This window comes from Labrus bergylta, chromosome 19 (genome assembly GCF_963930695.1).
Source record: "Labrus bergylta chromosome 19, fLabBer1.1, whole genome shotgun sequence".
Taxonomy (NCBI): domain Eukaryota; kingdom Metazoa; phylum Chordata; class Actinopteri; order Labriformes; family Labridae; genus Labrus; species Labrus bergylta.
Genome location: NC_089213.1, coordinates 4,754,965 through 4,776,918, shown reverse-complemented (window position 1 = coordinate 4,776,918; position 21,954 = coordinate 4,754,965). Strand labels below are relative to the sequence as shown.

General features: G+C 42.9%; 2 protein-coding genes across 14 annotated transcripts in view; both read left to right on the top strand.

The window, feature by feature from the left end:
- Positions 1–21,954, top strand: part of pleca (plectin a) — a 110,035-nt gene that overhangs the window by 44,516 nt on the left and 43,565 nt on the right. For 2 of the 13 annotated variants that reach the window (XM_065947866.1, XM_065947864.1), the window contains exon 1: positions 9,116–9,170. The exons of 6 other annotated variants lie outside the window; for them this stretch is intronic. In XM_065947866.1, the coding sequence (XP_065803938.1) occupies positions 9,131–9,170 (40 nt within the window). In that variant the 5' untranslated portion in view covers positions 9,116–9,130. Of the gene's footprint in view, positions 1–9,115; positions 9,171–11,646; positions 11,789–15,712; positions 16,737–21,954 lie in introns of those variants that run through there. 5 more of the 13 variants (XM_065947859.1, XM_065947858.1, XM_065947857.1 and 2 more) reach the window with 3 other exon arrangements.
- LOC136177138 (plectin-like) lies at positions 3,379–6,236 on the top strand. The gene is made up of 2 exons (XM_065948390.1): positions 3,379–5,096; positions 6,229–6,236. Exons 1-2 carry the CDS (start codon positions 3,851–3,853, stop codon positions 6,234–6,236), a joined length of 1,254 nt encoding a protein of 417 aa, XP_065804462.1. The 5' UTR covers positions 3,379–3,850.

The following is a 21,954-nucleotide window of genomic DNA, read 5'->3' as shown; positions in this document are numbered from 1 at the left end:
AAAACCAGCTGTAACTTTTGTCAGAATGTTTTGAGCTGCTTTGATTTGTCATGTTCAATATCCTGTTGCAGATTAACTTTATGATTTTCTTTGTCTAATATCCCCCAAAAATGTGTCATCTGTGTCGCAGATTTATTTGTAAACCACAGGAAGTTGCATGTGTAGATATTTTAGTGAAGAGACAATCGCTCATCAACTTGAATTAATTCGCTGATAAATACTTTACGGCATCATCTTTCTGACATTACTTGTCATCCTGCAGACTTGTTTGAGTTTGAGTTTCAGAAATTTCTCTCCTCTTTTGATACAGATCAAATTCAGCATCTTCTTCAAGGGAGATTTGGGGTCAAAGGTGGGAGCACTGGGAAAGCTTTGGCGCCCTCACATGTTTATTCAACTAGATTTGGATTCAGTCTTTGCTGGTTTTCATGTTTGTGCTCCTTCTCTTTATATTCTATCACTTGTTCTCATTTTAAATCTACAAAGCAGCATGTTTGTGTCAGGAGGATTATTTAAAAGAGTTAGATCCTGAAATTGGCTTCAGAATTTAACACGTTTTTGAGCATAGTTGTCTTAACAAGGCACATCAGCAGATAATAAGTCTGCATTGGAAAAAAATGTACTTCAAATGAGTGAAATACTTTTGAACATGAGGTGGACATATGTAAGAACCAACTCTAGAACAAAGAGAGCAGATGGTACGCAGAAGAAGACCAATTCAGTGACACCCTGGATACTTACAAATCCTGTGAAATCGACTTTTATTTCAGTTAACTTAGCAGCACAGAGTGTCTCTGTACCTGCCTGTGTTTCCCAAGCAGTACAGTGTGTTACTGTAAAACTGTGTCGGTTGCAGAATAGTTAGAGAGATTATCACCAGATGTGTTTGAATACCGTTCAAGTCATTTTCGATCCAGTGTTTTTCCCTCTGCTTCGTTCCCAAACGTCAAAATGCAGAGTTGCATTTAACGACTTGGAAGACAACGATGTAGCTTGAATAACTCTCTATAAAGTCTGCACTGGAATGCAGAGAGAGCATTTAATCTCTGAGGACTTGAATGAGTTCCTTCTGATAGCAGCCACCGTCAACTTGACTTGTCTCCATTCTCTCGGGCTCTGCCTCTTCCACCATGGTGATGATGATCTTTCATCACGGCAGATTGATTTGTATCCAGGCGAAGGTTTAGCACGGGTTTGCTTTAGTGTTACACAAATTCACATGTGGCAGCTGCTCAGGATAAACAGGATACCTTTCTCAGTTTGTCTGTCAGGAAATTTCCACTTAGTATTCCCTTCTGATTGTTCATGAATATCTTGCTCTGGATTGTTTATTTACACATGTGGCTTCGTTCAAGACTTGATAGTTTATGTTTTGTGTGTTAAAAGAAAAGGCTTTAGTTGTGATCTGGTAGGTGGAAAGGTTTGACGCAGGTACAGACATCTGCGGTTCGTTAGTAGTAACCAAACAGAAATCTGTTGTTGCCGCTCCTTCGTTTGATTTAGAGCCCACAGGACAGGTAATGGAGAGCACATGGAGATAAAGTCGCTGCATCCAAGGAATCAACTCAACGCAGGCCTCAAGATTTTAGATAAAACAAAATCTCACTGAATTCCTCCCCATGTGAGATGTGTTTTCCTCTAACAAGTATAAGTGGTTTTGTCTGCTGTGTCATATATCAAGACCTTACCCATGCTAGGGAAGAAGCACTTCACCCATGGTTATGATTTGGGATCCGTTCCTCTAGCTAATCTTCACTTACCACCTCAGTATATCATCTCTAACATTGCTCTGACAGTCTATCAAAATACCAGAGAACTGGCAGCAAATCGTTTGCGTGGTGGAGCCTGGTCTGGCACAAAAACTATTTGCAGTGATTGTTTTGACGCTGCCATTCCCCAGAAGGGTGGGGTTATCTCTGAAGAGTTCAACTGACTTTTGGGTACCTATTATAAAAAAAAAAAGTGTCCATGTTTCTTACCAAACTGTCAAAAACAGACGCCATGTGGGTGACATGAGGACACAACATCCTCTATGGAGGCGTTTGCTTACAGCCCAGCAACGTGCAGCTCCATTGGTATTTGCCAGACCAAAATTGGCAGGTCCACCATTTGCACCCGTCACAGATGTTAGCAGAGGGTACTACAACATCTCCAGGCTCTTTCACACCTGTCACATGTGCTCAGTGTGAACCTTCTCTCACCTGTGAATAGAATGGGCGCCAATAACTATTCACAAATTATGCAATATGAGGACAATCTATTGCATAATTATATGCATTAGTGTAGGAAAAAAAGCACTACTAACAGTGCCATACAGTGTGATAACAGTTATAATGACACACCCTGAATGGTGCATCCTGTTGGGTTTGCACAATGGTTTATGTTGTTTGTGTTATGGAAAGCCCCTATTTGATGCTAAAAATGATTTTCTAATAGTTCAAGCTGTAATTCCCAGTGAGTTATTTTTAAACATTGCTCCCAATAGATGAAGACTCTGTTTCACATTCATTTGTTTGACTAACAGGGTGACAAGTGGGCCAGAGGGGATTGCAAAACGGTTGCAAAGGGATGCAAAGTTAGGTATATCTCATTACTTTTCTTAGGTTCTGAAGCTCTTTTTTTGCTCTGCAGTAGTAACTGTTGGCTTGTGCACTATCTACGCCTGATATTACGTTTTTGGATGAAAGTGAAACAGAGGCACAGTTTCATCACCTTATTGGCAAATGGGGAAAAAACACTGTGCCCCTGCAAATAGTTTCCAAATCTCCTGCTTATATTTAACTCTACTGGCAACGGAGATTACCCTGGACTTAGCAGTATGGATCATTCCCAGAAGAGGTTGAGTAACAGAAAGTGAAACACAGGCACAATTGTCTTCTCTTGAGGGAGAGAAATAGCTTGATGGTTTTTCTTTTAGGTTTTCCAGAGTTGACTGGTTGGGGATGTGGGGACTGCTGTGGGGAAACTATGGAGCAGAATATGGATTCTTTGAGTACTCTCTCAGCAGCTGACCTTTTTAGTTTTAGTCTTTCCAGAAGAAAAACAGGACCTTTTTGACGCAAGTCCCAACCTTTTAATTCTAGGAGAGCTTTGACAGTACATCACATTGGTCTCAGCAGTTTAACTTACAAAGAGTGCTATTCACTTTGTTTCCTAGCGATTTGTCAAAATTACATGTTGAAAAAAAACATTGATCGCTTGCGTTTAAAAGTTGCTTGCTTTCTTTAGCACTCTGTTATGTGGTGTGATTTTGGTGGATAGAGGTTTTTCCTCAGGCCTGATTTTGTGAGTCATCTCTGATGCGTATCAGATGATGTTACTTCTTATCTCTCGGCTCCCTGCCTCCTTCGGTTACACTCAACCTGGTTCTCTTAACAAAGCATTAGTTGTTCATAAGCTGCTCAGTTGAATCTGGGATTCATGGTTCTCTGGTGCATATTTACACACCAAACAAAGGAAATAATGTTACCAAATACTCTCCATCACAACTTATTAAAAAACAGCAATAACTATTAGGTACACAAGGTACAAACCTTTTTTACATTTCTGCTGTTGGTCCTTTGTTTACAGTTTGCATCCTTTGTGCACACACCCCCTTTGATTCTCCTCCTTTCTTCCCTCCTGCTTCTTGCCCACACAGTTTCTGTTTCGACCGGGGACAGAGAAAGGTAGGAGTGGTTTTGAGCATCGCTTTCTCCATGCTTACTCATGGTGAAAATTTGGTCGATACGTCCTCTACCACATTGAAGCAAAACAGCTGGGGAAGGGACAGTTTTTGAAAAGTTGTAGCAGTCAGATTTTTTTCTTTTTTTTTTCCCTTAAGGAGCTTAAAAAAAATCTAGGAGTCAATATGGTGGCTGGAATGGTAATGCCCTTAGCCGATCTGAGGGCCATCTATGAGCTTCTCTTCCGAGATGGTGTCATGGTGGCCAAAAATGACAAGCGACCTCAGTCCATGCACCCGGACGTCAAGGGAGTTACCAACCTAAAGGTGATCCGCGCCATGGGCTCTCTCAAATCTAAAGGTTTTGTCAGGGAAACCTTTGCTTGGAAGCACGCCTATTACTATCTTACTAACGAAGGAATTGCATACCTGCGAGAGTACCTGCACCTGCCACCGGAAATCGTACCTTCAACCCTTCAGCGTGTTCGACACCATGTGCGCTCTGCTCGAGTCCAAACAGTAAAAGGTCCCACATCGTACATCTCAAAACCCGAGCCTGGAAGAGAAATCCAAGAGGAAGTTATGGGAAGGCGTGTCTATCGCCACAGAAAAGAAGAGGAAAGAGAACATCTGGATAGGCCCTCAAAGAACTTCAGAGGCCTCAACCAGTGTGATACGCCAACCTACCCTCCTAGTGTTCACACCCAGACCTTTTTTAGGTTCTCTAAAGAGACGCCAAATGTTCCCAAGAAAGTCCTGCAGGAATCTGATAAGATGACTACTGCTCATCCAGTTGCAGCCTTTGAAGAGGTTAAACTTGTGAACAAGCAGGAGGCCAGGATTAAAAAGCCCAAACAAGATAATACCCCAGATGTGACAAGAAGAGAAGCTTTTAAATTAGCTTTGAAGGTACATGCAAAGGTACTACCCAAAGGTGGAACTGGTGGACAAGCGTTGGACCAGCAAGTGATGCCTTTGTCGGAAGAGCTTACTAAAGAAGAAAAACGACTGGTTGAAGATGAAGAAGGTGTTCTTCAGGAAGCTGATGTATCAGCTGAAGATAACGTTGATGAGCTGTCACGAGAAGGCGACATGATGAAAGGAGTGAATGCTCAGGTTGTTGGCTCTGTGATCAAAACTGACCATGACTTGGCCGCCCCTCATTCAACAGTCCTCAGAGACATGACAAAGGAGAAGGGGGTGGATAATACTGCTGATGTAGATGATACCCAGAAAGTCTTGGAGAAGACCATTCCAATGACAGCCATCTTTGAGTCTCATCATGCCATAGAGACTTCAGACTGTCCAAGCCCTGTAGCCCTCACAGTGAGTCCAGTTGGCGCCCTTAAGAACACTTTGCCTCATGGAGACGAGCACTTCCCATCAGAGCAGAAGCAGGATGATCAGAGAGTCTGTCCTGACATCCTGGAAGGTTTGATTTTATCTTTCTTCCTCCTCCTCTGTGTCCTCGTCCATCCTCTTGTCAGCAGTAGAGGCTGTCCGGGCGTTGCTATGGCCACCACTTGTGTTTGGAAACTTGAGACAGGGATAATTGAATCTTCTTACAATGAAAGTAATGCTCCTGTCATTTTCCATACAGCTAGACAGCAACCAGACTGCTCATTAGCTTTCATCTTACTGGGTGCATGAAGACTTTTGCAAATATTCAGTGTTAGTGAAAGATATTGTATCCAATTTAAATCATAATTATCTATTTTAAAAAGATGTTTGCACAAAGTTTGGTGTTAATCACATGCTATAACTGCTCCATGTGTGAAACAGAAACAAAGTACAAATCAATAATTTAATTTGGGTTAATTAATTGAATTTACCAAATATCAGATATCAAATGACAATGATTCCACGCAGTATGAAAAATAATGGTATTTCATTTAGATAAGTTACAGGATTGGATAAAGAGACAAAAGAAAAGAGTATAATAAAATAGTTGTGTTTCCAGACCTTTAGTTCTTTTCTATTTTCTTATCTATTGTATATAGAAAGCAGTTATATGAAAAGCCAAAATACTTTTTTTCTCTTCATACAGTAGATGTGTTGAGCCTAATTTCTTCAACACTGAAAAAAGGCAGTGCATGAAAGAGGATGGTGATGGTTGTGGGGACGACACAGTCCGATGGTGGAGGCTGGGCGTCAGGGACGAATTGAATACATACAGTAGGAGTGTTGCTGAGTCGCCATGGTGTGTAAATGCAAATATTTCAATCGCTGTCTTGAGTACTGCAAATGTAAAAGCTGACGACATATCTTCATACCGCGTCAAAATGTAACTAACAAAGTTTTATACAGAATATAAATAACTTCCATCATAAATAAAATGCAAGTTTTTACTCTTATCTGGAATATCGTCTGGTGAGCTACAGACAGTCTGGAAATTTGAACCTTTAAAGTTTGGAATTTCAAAATGAAAAATGTTTACAAACTCTGTAAAAATGAACAAAATAAGAACTCATTGCAAAGCTTGTTTTTTAAACAGCAGTGGTAGATGACTCAACTTTTCTGTTTCGTTTTTTGCTTTGTGCCCATTTTTCTTGTCCCAAAAAAAGGAATCTGAGACTTTCTTCACAATTAGGCAACACTCTTCTTCCCTTCATGCCCTGTGATGCTTTACTTCTGCTGTCTCATCTCGGCTGCAAATATTTATTTCAGCATCCTGTGAAACATTGAAAGAGGAAGTCTGATTTAATATATGGGGCCCTGTGTTTGACAGACAGAGGCAGCAGATCATCAGGTTGGCAACACTGATTTATTTGTGTTCTCTGCATGTACAGACACAGGCAGTTAGCCTATAGAGCTTTTATTTATAGTCTATACTGAACTTACACTAGCACGCATATATTCAGTGTTTCCAGCTTCCCCATTGGGAGGCGTGTCTCTTGCTTAATGATGCTTTAAATCAGCCTCAAAGCTTGGCTACAAATCAACATATACATGCAGCTAGCTCAAGAGCTCTTGGGCACACTGGAGCACATTAAAGAACACTTGATATCAGATTCTAAATGGCTACTTAATTAGGACTGATTACCAGACGTGGTATCTTTGTGTTTTAACATGTACAATGGCTCGTGCAGAATCAAACCTGTCAACACATTTGCGGAGATTTTAACCAATTTGAATTTATAACACTATAAAAAAACATTTTTTATGGAGTTGTTTGCACATCACTGATTCTGGTGTTAACTCTGCCATCTGCTGGGGTGAAATTGTTCTGCCCTCCTGCTGCTGTATGGCACATACATTTTTGTGCAAGACCTTCTTGTTAGTATGCAGGGCTTCAAGTTAGTCTCTCAATTTGACAGAAGCATTTCTAAAAGTCTCTCATGTGGACATTTTTCATTTTTAAAAACTTACATAAGTATTTCACTTGCAAATGATCAGTGCTCCTCCATGAGCCATGCGCTGTATTAAACTGCCTGGTTTGACCTTATTACCAAGCCCGTCTGAGAACTTTCCATCTTCAGGGCTGATATATGACTAAGCAGAGTCTGGGAAATGTGAGTCCAATCAAAGCCACACTCAGCTTTTCCTGCCTCTGTGCCTCCGCAAGAAGGGCGAAGCAGCAGCAGAACATGTGCCACCTTTCATCTGCCTTTCAGTGTTTTAGCCCAGCCTGCTATGAAAGTCAAACTCCAACTTTTAAAATAAACTGCACACTGAACTTGAATGGAGTAGCCACAGCAGCACACAGTCACAAACCTGCTGTGTCATAGTACTATGAGGTACATTTATTACCTGATGCTGTGACTAAGAGAAAGCAACAAGAAACCCCTTTTTTATTTTTTTTCTACGATGGACGTGAATTATTCTAGAGACTTCATGGAGGCTTTGATTCAGCACGGTCAAGGTAGGAACAGTTCTGTCTTCTTACCAAAAGGTGTCAGCACACAGATGCTTTATGGTGTGTCTGAGCTTGCTCTGTGGACCAGAGAGGATGAAGCAGCTTAGGGTGTGTCCCTCTCTCTCTCTCTCTCTCTGTCTGTGTATCACATAACACACAGATAACTGCCAAGGACCTGGCTTTGCATCTCTGATTAAGTGTCAACACATTGTTTTCAGTGTTCAGGTTGTTGCTTCCTGTTTTTTTCTGGTTTACTCTGAGATGTTCTGCAAGTGTTCATTTAAAGGTAAACGATCGAAGCAGTTTATAGTTCCTAACTTAACACTGACTTCTTTGAGTTGAGACAGCAGCCTCTCTGCCTGGCATTGTCTGGGATCATATTCCCTGCTGGTGTTAAGTCCAGGGGGTGGGAGCTATGGGACGGCCCCTCACTGGCTGCTCCACGTCTCTGCCTTGCACACGATGTAATGGGTGCAAGAAAGGCATGAGACGGGAGTACCAGGCCTGCGTGGGCTCAGGAGTGAAGCACAGCTGCATAGATAGCATGCCTTTAAGATAAACAGTCTTTAAGCTGCCTTGAGCGGCATACTCTAATTTGGTATCGTCATGTGTTTAAGAGATTAAACTGTTTATTTTCACTTTATTAACTACTTTAGGAGAGACCCTACAGTTTACAGAATGTTAATTAAAAAAAGGAGAGTCCAGATTTTGTCCACAGACCAAAACCAAAGATATTCAACTTGCAATTAAGTGAAACCATGAAAAGCTGTAAATTGTTATTTTAATGATCTGGAGTCAGTTCAAATCAGAATGTTTGACATTTTTGTTTGCAAAGAAGACTTTTTTCAAAACTCCGTCTAGCACTGAGTGGATAGTTATGTCTTCCTGCAAAGTGGACTTTACAATGGACAGTAAACGTTGTTGAGCAACACAACGAAACTGCAGTACAAATATGACTTCTAAACAACATGTTGCTTTACATTTACAGAAATAAGACTGTGTAGAGTTGTGCTAATCTGACAAACATGTTGCATAAAATAACTTAAATGTCTTCCTCTTTTAATCTGCTATGTCCTAAGGTTAGTCAAATGTTCCATCTCTCTCAGTTTGAAATCAAAGCCGTGTCTGTAATAGTCATACAGAATGAGTCGTATCCTGTGGGGGGGGGGGGCTGTCTCCAACTGTTTTTATAGCTCCCACATAGAAGCCTTTGTTATGGTAACTTGCTGGGGAAAAAAATCATACTTTCCGCTATTTGTCTAAATCCTGTTAAAAAAGAGAGAGAGAGAGAGCGAGCGAGAGAGAAAGTCTCTGGGAGTTTCTGCAGCCCTGCACATGGATTTCATCCAATGACGCTCGTCAGAGCCCACCACGCATGAGATGCTGTTTCCACTGAGGAAAGCCTCACAAATTGAGTCAAACTCGCAGCGCCGTCTGCTTTTAGTTCCCAGCCAAGTCTCTGCTTCTCCTTTTTTTTTTTTTTTTTTTTTTCTCGTGCTTTTTCAGCACGCCCCCCCTGGTTTTCATCAGAACACAATGTCGTGAGGTCAGATCTGACTCTTTGGCAGTTCAGTGTTTTTCTCTAAAAGTTGTGGAGACGCTGAGGAAAGATGGACTTATGCTGCTGTGTCTGTCCCGGACCACGACTCGGTAGGTTTGCTTTTGACTTGAAAATATGATTTCAGACTGTGTATTTGAGCGTTTAGGGATGCTACAGCAGGCATTGACTTTGTAGAGATGAATTCCTTGTGTAATGCATGCCATCTGAGGACAGAGCCACTCCCAGCATCAGTCTGGCGTTAGAAGACTGCCGATCAGAACCATCTCTGACATTCCTCTCATCGCTCACCTAATCCTACCTCGCTCTCTGCGGCAAGCTCATCATTAATAATTAAGACAACTGCAACTCAACTTTTCACCTAACAGTCTAAAGAGTCATGTAAGGTTGGGCAAAATTGCGTCCGTGTGGGTATGCAGAGTATGCTTCACAATATGGAAATCATTGAGCAAACACATGTGAAGCGAGTGGGAGTGGGCTGACTCCGCCCATGAAGGAAGGAGCGGTGGAGTGAATTTATTCCAGACCTCCTACCCTTTGGTTTTATTCCCTTTGCTCTCTTCTCTGTGACTAATTGGCAATTTGAGATGCCACTTTCAGAGACTTTGGGCATTAGGTTGACACTTTCCATCTGGGATCACATGAGGTCTCAACCAGAACGAACTACCAAAACGTCAAATTTTAAATCACTCCTTTGCCTATGCCGACATTCAGCTTCTGTTCCCAACTGAGGAAACTTTTAATGTGTGTGTTAAACTCTGTCATAACACACCCAAGTTTCACAGAGTAGGTTAAAGGCCTTTACTTCAGAAGAATGCTCTAAATTCTCCTCTACATAAAAAGAGACCGTGCTCATGCCAAAGGCGACCTGAGGTCTAGGTTGTTACGTCTATTTCTGCTTTTTTTATAGAGCACGGTCGGCATGCAGAATAGCACCGCCGTCAATGTGTGATCACGACACCGGTGTTATGTTTCTGTTGGTCTTTAGGGATGAAAGTCACGCTGTTTGTACTGCACACCAGCTGATGCCCCTGCGCCGTCTTCTGACAACAGAAACACTGGCACGGGAGTTTAGCCCGCAGCACGATGCTTTTGATGCACACAGGTGTTGTGTGTGTTTTTGCAGACACAGCCTGCAGTATACGAGCGGGGTAACACTTTTTTTTGCACAAGCCTCTTTGCACTGAGGTGGCACTAAATACAAAAGTATGCAGCTTAAATCCCGAGAATCTGTTGAAATGCTCCCAAGGAATTTACACAGTGACAGCTTTACATACATCTAAATTACTGACTTTGCGTTGACATTGTCAGATTGGGATCAGCAGTCTAGTTAGAGACGACAATTTCCCTCACGGCTGTTCTGTGTTTTAACAACAGGGTTTGTCAAAAGAAAGAATGTAAAGCACTTTCTGAATTACAAGTTAAAGAAACCCCCTTTTGGCTGCAGGGTTTAGGGGGTTAAAAGAGGACTTTTGTTTTTTTAGATTCAAGAGTTATGAAAGTGCTTTCTGATTTAAGAGGTTATGAAAAGACGATCTTGAGTTAAGAGTTAAAAACAGATGGTACCCTTGAGATGTTGAAACTGTTGGTGGTAAAACAGAATGTAGTTAAATAGTTTTCTGGGAAGCTTATAGGCGGCTGCTTGTTGAGTCCAAGCATGAGGAAGCAATTATCATCATCTGTGGAAACATAGTGAAGTTATATAATGAGCGTGAAGTGATAGTGAGCGGGTTATTATACGAAGGGGAAAAATACAAATGTGGCGGCTTGGGATTTAGTATAAACATTTTGGAAAGGAGGAAGGGGGGGGGGGTTGTCCTCGCATGAGCTATGACTCAAAAACCACAATTGGAAAATATCTGCAGGGGCATTATGGGTAAAAGAAAAACCTATAGAGTGAATGAGGAGGAAGCTTTGACGACAGGCTGAAGGTAGATCTCAGCTGCGCTCAGTTTGGCTTCTTATCTAGTCCGACCTGACTGATTGTGTTGTGTCTGTGTGTGTGTGTGTGTGTGTGTGTGTGTGTGTGTGTGTGTGTGTGTCTGTCACACAAAACAGCCTCATATATTATTAACTCCTGCAGATAGGCTGCAGCAGGAGAGGGGAGCAGAGAGACGGCTCCTGCACAGCAAAACCAGCGGAGTAATTCAAGCCATGAAAAGAGGCCAAAAAGTTTGTCTTAACTTCTTCAGTTTCTTGTGCTGAAGAGAATTAGAGCTAATTTTGGAAAAGGTGCAACTTTAAATAACAAAGAAAGCAGAAAGAAAAAAAGGGTAATTGTTAGAGTAAAGTACAGAGTAGAAGGGGGAGGGAGGGAGGGAGGCAGGGAGGGAGCGCTACCAGAAGGACTGAGTCACAGCGCAGAGAGGCGAAGGGAGGGAGGGCTGCTCTCTCGTTCTTCCCTCTATCGTAAAAAAGTCACGGACAACTTGGCTGCACCGCTTGTTTTAAAGTCCGGGATGGCACCACACCCCTTAGGCGCGTAAGCCCCCTCCCCACCACTCCCCCCTCACCTTTCAACCCCCCCCTCCTCCTCCTCCTCCTCCTCCTCCTCCTCCTCCCCACCTGTCTTCTGAGCCGGGGACTCTCCACTTTGTACCAGGCCCGATGCCGGCAAGCCCCCCAGGAAACGTGTTCCCAACCCTGGTGGTTGCGGGCCACATCGTTACCTTAATCGCTGTTTGGAAGTGGAGAGTTCGGCAAAAGCAAGGTAAGAAAAAGAAATAAAAACCCTGTCGCTAAGAGTCCTACTTTAGGAGAAGAGCCTTTACTGCCTTAAGAGGAAAAAGTTTTTCTGTCAGAGTATTTCTCTCCGGCTGTCCTCGTCCGTCGTCTCTGCTCTCTCTCGTCGCTGTGTGTTTGTGTGCCGCACACTCCTTCCCTCACCTCCCCCCCCCCCTTTTTTTCCCCCCTCACACGTCTCGGTTTCCTGTGGTATGGAGATGTTGCAGTTAACCCTATAAGCGCCGGCTGTAATGTGATGACGTAGGAGCCTGGAGTATTCTGCCAGACTGGAGGCTTTTTTGACTTCGTCAGAGCTTTTGAAGTGTTCACCTCAGCATCAGCTTTGCTTTTCCTCTAGTGGGGGGCGGGGTGGGGAGGGGGTGGGGTTTCCCTGATTAGTGTGTCTTTTTAAAAAAAGTTGCTCCATCATTTCATCCAAGTTGCGTCTTGTTGGAGAGATTCATTGTTGGTTGTGTGACTCCCTTGATTTTGCGTTTAATCCCCCCCCCGACTATAACGAGGATCTTGACTTCTTTTGTAGTTACATCTGTTCTGTTCAGAGGCTCGTTCGACCAGTTTTCCCTGGAATTGTCTCTGTGTTCAAAGTATTTCCTCCTCACGCTCTGAACATGTGCAGCCGCAAAGAGTATAAATAATTATTGGACCCACTCAAAGCCTGAAGGTTACCTGTCTCCTCAATTTACCAGACACACCTCTCCCAGGCCTGCTTCATGTTGACACAGCTCGCCACCATGGCTGCTGTCAAACACACACCTGCAGGCGACACGCCCTCGGGCAAACGTCTGACTGACAGCGTGCGGGTGAACACAGAGGACAATTGTTTTTTTTTTTGTTGCCTCTGAGAAACGAACCAGTTTGGCCACCAGGCAATCTGATCAAAGCAGAACTGCTCTGCCTACGAGGAGCGTGCACTTTAAAGCTCCTGCGAGGTTTAATCAGGTAGTCCTGAAATAGACTGAAAATAATGTCACTGACTTGCAGTTTAAAGCCTGACTATTCCTATATCTTTATGTGTAACGCCTGAAGCTGCTGCCGCGGGGTAGGTGTCAGATAAAGTGATTGACAGCACGCTGCAGAATCAGCGTTTATTTAACATCTTCCACGGCAAATGTTCTCCATGCAGGTTCTGTTCAAAGACATTTATCGGTTCCAGCTTCTTTTAAGTGACAATTTGCTGCCTTTCTTTCTCATTAATGAGAGTATGAGATGAGTCTTTGGATGTTTGACTGTTGATTGGATTTTGCAAAATTTCAGTTTTTCATAGTGTTCTTACATTTTATTGCCTACAAGATAAATCAGGAATAAAAACAGTTAGTTGAAGCTCTACTTTAAAAGAATGCAGTTTTTTGTAGTGGGATGCACACCACAATGAAATGTTTCGTCTTTTACTGAACTGACGCCAGACCTTGTACTTTTCCCTTATCGCTCCCTGGGGTCCACGTCGAGTAATAAACCGCACATTCCCTTTTGAAAAGGAAGTGAAGGAGGACACACCTTGTGCAGATAAGAGAAGTTTTCACGACATTGACTTGCCTGCTTTTGTTGTGGCAGGATGAGTCACTTTCATAGCAGAGAAAACTCTTTAAACGAAGAATCAGACCTGCAAAAAAATGAAAACAAAACCCAATAAAACCACGATTCCCTGTGCAGCATGTCGTGGTTTTTTTTTATGTCTCCTCAGGTAAACGCTCTGATCAAACAGAGGTTGCCCGGGCGAGTGGTTTGACTGGTAAATTAGGGGCAAACATTGCATTGCAAAACGAGGCTGTGTGCTATCTCTACCTTCAGTCAATACGCAGCACATTTGCATTGGAAGAGATCTGCTATCAGCTCTGATCCTGCCGCAGTGCAGACAACAAGTCTACACCCTGTATATCAACGGTCATATTCCCTCTCCCCTGTCTGTATTTATAACAGAGGAGGGAGGTGTTTCCATTGATTTCTGGCTGTGTGGAAGTTGTTCTCATTGTTTACATTGCAGATCAAGGCAAACATCAGCAGAGTCACATGCTGGATGTAAGGACACGAGCTCGTCCACTTGTTGAACCTCGGTTTGCGTGAGCCCCAAGGTGCCTTTGACACAGTGGGAAGGTGGAAGTAGGTAAAAGGGATTTTACCCAGAGCCAGGTTTAAAAAAAGCTCAGCATGCGCCACACATGACGCCCGGGTTGTAAACTCGACACTGGGGACGGTGGACTGTGTATCCTGGAGACAGTCATAACAAACCGCAGCAGGAGGAGGAGTGCGGCCTCGTCCTTCACGAGGCTTCACGCTGATCCTCTGGACCTTTAAGGCCTATGAACGGCTGTGTTTGTGCATGGATAATTAAAGAGTCATTAGCGTTGAGTGATCGTGTGTTTCTATGAATCACAAGCTGTAACAAGCTCCCACAGAGTGTTTTGATCGCTCCTTCAACAACCTTTTTTATCCCGTCCAGACCGTTTCTTAGCCATGAGATTTCCGCTCATTGTTTTTGTTTGATTCTGAAAACTCAAAAGATTAGAAAGCTTCATCCTCCTCAAAACTTCAGTCTGAGTCCGCCAAATCCATTTAGGAAGCCACACCCAGATCTGCCCCAAGTGTGGAGGACTCGCCACTGGCGGCTGTGTGCTGGACCGCATTCAGCATACTGAAGGACTGGGTTTGGATTTTGTGGCGTGCAGCTGTGACTCACCTTCCTGTCTGCGCTCTCTGTGGCAGTAATGACAGACTGGAGGAGGGCGGGGAGGCAGGGAGGGACGGGGGGGGAGGCAGGGAGGTCCCGCGCTGCTTTAACTGAAAAGTGAAAAAGCACGCTGTAATTGAAACCAAGTGTGGGAAAACAATGCACGCCCACCGTGTCCCTACATGCCCTTCACAATAAGTAACTAGAGACACATCATTGGGTAAATCAAGCTCGTATAGCCAGCCTTGTTCTTTGTCATACAGAACATTGTGTACTCATGTGGAGGCCGCCGCTGGGCTCCGTGTTTACGTCTCGGAGGTCTCAGAGACACGGTGTGGTCTCTTCTTTAAGGAACATTTAAAACCTACTTCCTTTCATACAACAGACCACAGAACACCAGATTAATCCAAGTTATTTATTTAAGATTTGAGTTATCAAGTTAAAGTCATTTTTATGTAGCACACCGGGCGGTAGAGCTGCACGAGGTTGAAGTTAAAATCACGCAATAAAAACATGATTAAAATAAAGATGTGTAATAAAATGTCTGGAAGTCAAGCTCAACTTCAATTAAGAGACAAACACAAAGTCGTTGATCTTGAGCAAACATTTTCAAGGGTCGCTGCATTTATTTAATATTTAAAGGTGGTGTGTTCGAGAGACGGGGAGGCTCTGTCCTCTCTGGGTTTAAACCTTCATCTTGAAGAGTCTAAGAGCATCTGGTGGCTCGACCGCGATGCTCTGACTTTATCTACAAATTTATAACATGTTGACATTCTAGTTATTTCACTCATGAAGGAAGTGGTGTTTAAATGTTTATAATAGAATAGAATAGAATAGAATTACTTTATTGATCCCAAACTGGGAAATTGTGGAAATAAGTAGAGATAAGTAGAAAGTCAGTAGTCTTACTCCTCGTGTTTCTGTTACATGTTACAGTGTTGTTGTTGTTGTTGTTGTTGTGATCCAAAGTTGCTTTAAGTAACTTATCCCACTTACTTTCTGTCTTGAGATACAAACCATGCAAACCTCACATAAAGTTGTTTTTGATGCAGTCCTTTCTGTAACTTTCCTCTCACTTGATGTGATACAGATCTGCACTTTTCTAACTAAAAGAAAATCAAAAAGATGCATTCTTAAAAAAAAAAAAAAAATTCATTTGAAGATCATTATTCAGCTTGTTCTCAGTTTAATTTCAAAGATGATTTTCTTTAGTCAGTGGTATACAGGGAGGAACATATGTAGCATTAAGATTTAGTTCTATGATGCAAAAAGTACCTCATGCTGAATGTTATTGTTGACAACATAGTCAGATGTCTCTTGTAAACCACTCCCCGATGTGAAAGAGTTGTATTGCTTTAGCACCGTCAGAGCCAGTACCTGCCTGTGAGTGTGAGGTATTTCTCAGTGTTCCGCAGAGAAACAGAGACAACAATCCTCCTCTGTGGGTCTAATTTATGACCCACAGCTGTTGAAGATGTGGAGGGGAAGTGAGGATTTACGACCCGCGGGCTCACAGTGCTTCTGCACGCTGTCAGACCTGCTCTGTGCCTTCCTGTGAACTGGCTGGGACAATACAAAAACGAGCGTCTCTCTCTCACAGCCTTTAGTGATCACATCAACAATGTCTTCCCACAATTCAAGTCCCACGGAGTCTGCTTTGCATTAAATTGCCCTGAGGGGTTACATAAGCCTGGGAGAGTCACACGTGCTAAAATAAGGACGACACACTTAGTGCACTGTATGTCGTCCTCCTCTCCGGTTTGAGTATTTCGGGATGTCCCTCCCTGCGCACATTAATGGACACAGATTACGCACGAAGGCGAAAAACAGAGAAGCAGAATGGAGCAGCGGAGAGTTTTCTACTACATCTAACTGCCCACAACAAAAGTGGGCCGGGCCTGTGACAAAGACTCTGCAATCTGATACGACCCTGAGTGTGTGTTTTTTTTCTCTCTCCTCCATGTGGATCGAAAGTTAAAAGTTTTGAGGGCTGATACCACACACGACAAAACCCTGCGAGTAAACGAGTGGGCGTTTGTCGACAAAGCCCGCAGCGCGCTGTGTGCCTTTACGCGCGGCACAAACACACGCATCAGGATGGCAGGAGTGGAGGAAGCGATGCGCGCGGCTGTGCCGTCCTGGCCCGGCGGGATGGAGCGGGAGATCGTGTACCGACGAACTAACTACATTCACGAAATGAGCTGCGGAGAAGTGGGCTCGCATCTGTACAGCCGAATGTGCTGCGCAGGTAGGTCCGAGCGCTGCGCCCGCTGCGTGCGTCCATCTCTCTGTCTCTGTCTCTCTCTGCGTGGGTCTGTAACGGGAGGAGGTTCTGTGTGCGGGAGGGGCTGCTGATGGGGATGGTGTTAACCTCTTAAATGCCTCCACCCACGATACAACAGGCCCTGAGGGTCAAAATAGTGGGCGTCCAGAAGGTCTCATATCTGAGCTTTTATCCTTGCTCCTGTTTTTTTTTTTTGGTGTTATTTATTTACTTTTTATTTAACTTTTTAGGAGGAATCACAAAGATAAGGTTGTATATGAATAATACCAATTTTTTTAGTAAAAATGCACAAACAAAATGTTTGTAGCTTCTCGAATGCAACTTTTTTAATGACAATAAATGAAAAACTTTTTGGCTCTCTGTAACTTTAAGTGGGCCAAAACAAACAGTACAAATATGTCAACCTTAATCTTGTAACTTTTGACATAAAAAAACAAATATTTTTGAATTTCACTAAAGTCAGAAATAGAAGAAGTTGGTTCATCCCTTCACTAACTTTTGCTTTTTGTGTCTTTTTTTTAAATTATACCCACTCTTTATGTCCAGATTATTAATCCTAAAGAGACAACATGATCGATGCTGAAAGACGAGGTGTGTTTCTGTATGTCACTGTTGCTCTTTCTCACTGTGTCGACATTTGAAAACAATAACCGTTGATGGCTGAGTAAACATTCAGTTACGATGATGGAGCTGAGTAGTGTTCATGTTTGTGTACATACTGACGATCCCTACTGTATGAATCACAAGGATTATAAATAATTCATCTGTAATTCATCTTCTGAATAAATATCTCTATTGACTCGGAGGTTAAAGCACTGTGGGATTCCCCCCCCCCCCACCCCCTCTTTAAAGAAGAGCTTCCAGATGTTTTGGGCCAAAATGACTCCTCTGCCAAAAGCCCTCTGACGGACTCTCTGCTTCTGTGTGTGTTTTTGTTGTGTTGTCATGGCAACAAAAACTAACAAATCACCCTTCCCACATTCAAGAGTCACTGCGTGTGAATGGACGTCAACACTGCAGATTCCCGAGTGACCGTGGACTTTCCTAACAGTAGCCCGAGGTTTGATGAAGGAGAAAAAAGAAGGCCGTCTGCTCGTTAGGCATTAAGGAGGATTATAGTTGAGACTTGGGCTGATGTTTTGCAGTGCAGCTTTTCCAACACAAGGGGGAGACAAACAGTGATGAGCAGCAAACTCATCTTTCCGGCCTGTCACATCTGATCCTCATAAATCCAGCTATTATCTAGCCTTCCATAGTTTCGTAACCACACGATTTGAACACCACATGTTGCTAATTACATGTGTTTTTAAAATGCATGCGGCATAAAAATTATACTCCGAACTCAAATAAAGGAGTTGGTGTCATCATTATCTCTAATTATGGAGAGGCAGCATGATGTGGGCAGCTTTGAGTACAACTTTAAACTTCTCTGGGTTCATCCAGTTTACGGTCCATCTGCATCATCCAGCGCTTGTCTTTCCATCCTCCCATCAGCACCTGAGTTTGTCTTGGAAAAAAAAAGACATTCCTCACAGACTGACAGAAAGAAAAAGCTTTGTCTTTTTTATGCTTTCATACCTTCTACGCTGCCAGTTCCAAGGTTGGATCTGCCCCATAATGCCCTGCAGCTTCCATTCCTCACCTTGGCAGAGTTCCTCCCTGACCCGTCCAACTTTCATCCCCCCCCCCCCCCCCCCCCATCTGATGATCCGCAGTGTGTGTTCACATTCCTGTCAGAGGGGCTGACACTGCATGCTGTCACCTGCACACATGAACAGGCACACCGTGTTTTTTATCACGTCGGGGGGGGGGGGGGGGGGTTGTGTTATCGCAGAGAGGCGGCTCCCCCTGTCTGTGATGAGGGCGGGCGCGCCTTCTGGAGGAATGCACAGACTTGCATGCTTCTCACGGCAGAAATGTCATCGTAAAACTCCTATCAGCTCTCACTGCTGGGGCACATCACTGCATGTTATCAGTAACAGGGAAAGGAGAAATATCCACACAGTATTGCATTGTTCTCCTGCCTGCATGCCATTGATACGATCATTTTTAAAGTCACTTCTAAAGTGTTTTGCCACTTTTTTCAGCTTGAACATTGAGCAAAATTAGGTTTTCAACTAACAGAGCCGACTATGTTTTTTGCAATTACACAATCACTTTTTGAAATCAGCTCAAATTCAGGTGTTTGCATCCAAAGTTTTCGGACCAGCACCAGATAAAGTTAAAAAAGCAAAGTGAGTTTGAAGGTTATGAGCATTCTGACACTTTCCGTTCAACATTTTTTTACGTTTTCTACTCACTTCTTTTCTCACTGATTTCAAATATACGAAGAATTCTGTGTCTTAAAGTGAAAATGTCCATCATGTGGTTGCATTTTTTGCACACAAACATTGCTTATAGAGTGGAGATTTTGGTTTCTGATTAAGGTGATTAACATCAACACCTTCCAAAATCTCAAGTCCCGACAAGCCGCCTCCCTGCGCAGGCATCCAAAAACATCTCTCTGCTTTACGGTCTGATGTCAGTATCTGCACGGAAAATTGATGCTTCCAAGGGTGAAAGGTGTTCCAGGTATTTAGGTGCTATGGGACATGAATGTGGTAGTGCAGAGGTGCTATTTCAGAGCAGCTGAATGCCTGACGTGCAAAAAATAAGAAGAGTAAGAAGCGAGTAAGGAGTTTTATTGCATGGTAAAAGATGAATATTTTTACCACTCATGCACATAGACACACACTGTTCAGTCCGCACAGAGACACAATAGCTGCTTTGTGTCAGGGATCATTTTCTGCAGCAGTGTGGTAACCCTATAAAGAGTTTTTTTCAGCATTTTTCGTCGGTTTGGGTTTCTGGCTCAACAGAAGTTTTTTATTCAAGATCGGAAATTCTTCGTAGAGAAGCTGTCCAAACCCGATTCTTCGATTAAAACGTTCAGTCTGACAGGCTGTTCTCATTAGCGTTAAATGCTTCTATTATTCTATCTGCTGGATTGTCTCCTGTAAACATCCGCCCCCAAGGAAAACAGAGCGTCTGCTTCGTCTCTTACATGCGGACACAAAACCCTCAGTGCCAGTTTCCTCCTTAATTGTGTCCTGGTGGAGGAACTGAGCGCGCTCGCTGGAGGTTTCCATGTGATTGTAGCATGTCGAGAAATGGCACCGGAGTCTGTTTCCAGTCTGTGTCTCGTGGCCTGCCCTCCTCTGTGTTCAGAAACAGGCTTTTCATTGAGAGTGGCACATAAAAGCGCCCGACCACACGTTGACTGCTAGCTTGCACACGAGGAGTTCAGCTGGGGTTAGCAGGCTCCAGTGGACTGTTTCGGGTACACTTTGGTCTACGTGAGGGAATGCACCCTTTTTTTTTCTTTTGAAGAGAACTGTACACTTTTTACAACTTAAGTTTAACGTTTAGACACACTTTAGTTTGACACAGTAGCTTCCTGTCGCTTCCTGTCGGGTCTGATGATCGCCCTCCATTGAGCTCAACATCGTCTTTGTTGGCACATACGCTGTTGCTTTTGTTGAGTGACCATACTGATGGTTTGGCTGGTTACTAATGTTAACATAATTACAAACCTCTCTCTGTAAAATATCAAAACCTTTTACAGCTCGTAAACTGTTTATCCCGTATCAGTCGTTACTGGAAACTTCTTCTGGATTTCTAATTTGAACATTTCGACTTCTTTTAGTTTTCAGAAACTCTTTTGTTTTTATTCTAGGAACTATTCATGGTGATTTTATTCAATTGCTATCTTGGCGAGTCTCTCATACAAGACTTTATTTATTATGTTAAGATAAGACCATCCTTTATGGATCTCCAGTCGGGGAGAACATCTTTCTTCTGCTTCATTCTGCTTTACTCTGAGTGTAGGATGTACGGCTCACAATGAATCTTAGGTGTGTTTTTTGTTTGTTTGTTTTTTTAAAGCTGTTTCAGCAGTGTGCTATAAATCTCTTTGTCTGACACTTCCCTCCAGGCAGAGGTGACAGACATATAAAATATCTATGAAGAAATAATCCGTCCTCTCTTTCATGGTCAGGTTTCCTTTTACAACCATCAGCATGAATATCAGTCTGCTTCATTAGCAGGAGCTTTAAATAAAGATAAACAACAGAACGAACAATCAAAAGAAACTAAATGGAAAGAAAATCAAAGCAGAACATGTATTTAAGAAAGTGTTTGTCTGTAGCTGTTGTCAAAAGCAGAGCTCAAAGCTTTGCACAGATTAGTAAATAGTAAACTGCACATTTCATTTGTTTTAAATGTTCGTAGTGGAATCGATTTTAAGTTGATTTTATGTTCTCTTTTAAGTTGATTGAAAGCTTTCTATCATGTTTTTTTTTTTATGAAAGTCTCACCAGAGTCAGCCTCGTATACCTTCTGTAAAATAAAGCTTAAAGAATGCAGAGTGTAGTAAATCATTTAAACTGAAGAAATAATCACATTTAGCTCTTCAGACAATGAGTAGCAGTGACAATGATTACTTTAAAGACACATAGACTGTCTGAGTGTCTTTGTATTTGGATGTAATCAAGGCAGATGTCTGTTGTGGTCGGGTGCTGCTGAGTGAGGGTCTTTTCTGAGGTGTGGTTTGTTGGGTGGGGTCCGGGTGTAGATATCAGGTCTGGGCCCGCAGGAGAATCTCCCCTCACTCTGAGCTGACTGACAGCTCCTGACATCGTAGCCTGCAGGCAGGCATTTTGCGAGAGCTGGTGAAAAAAAAAAAAAAAAAAAAAGAGCAAAGCGTAGAATGTGAGAGAGGAGAAAGGGAAGAGGAAAAAAGGGAGTAAAGAAAGACTTGTGTTGAGGAACTGAATGAGTGGTTTGAACACTCCCACTTAACTACAGGATCCCACTCCGAGGCAGAGTTACAAGAAGAAGAAGTTAGACAAGATCTGAACCTGCAGAGGCTCCTGTTTTGTTTTTGAGTGAACTCGAGCGTGGAGATGGAGCAGAGATTTAGAAACTACTCCTCTGACAGTATGGGCAGTGACGGGGTCTTCATAGAGGACTCATACTACCAGGGGATGCTCAGGTCCATGGATCACAGGAAAGGTAGAGTCTGGCATCTTTACATTGATTAAGAGGTCTTCTGTATTTGATCTTTAAATTAATTGTTTTTATTTAGAAATGTATCATGTGATCATTGGTACTCACCTGTTTGGAAACCTTTGTTATTTGTTTT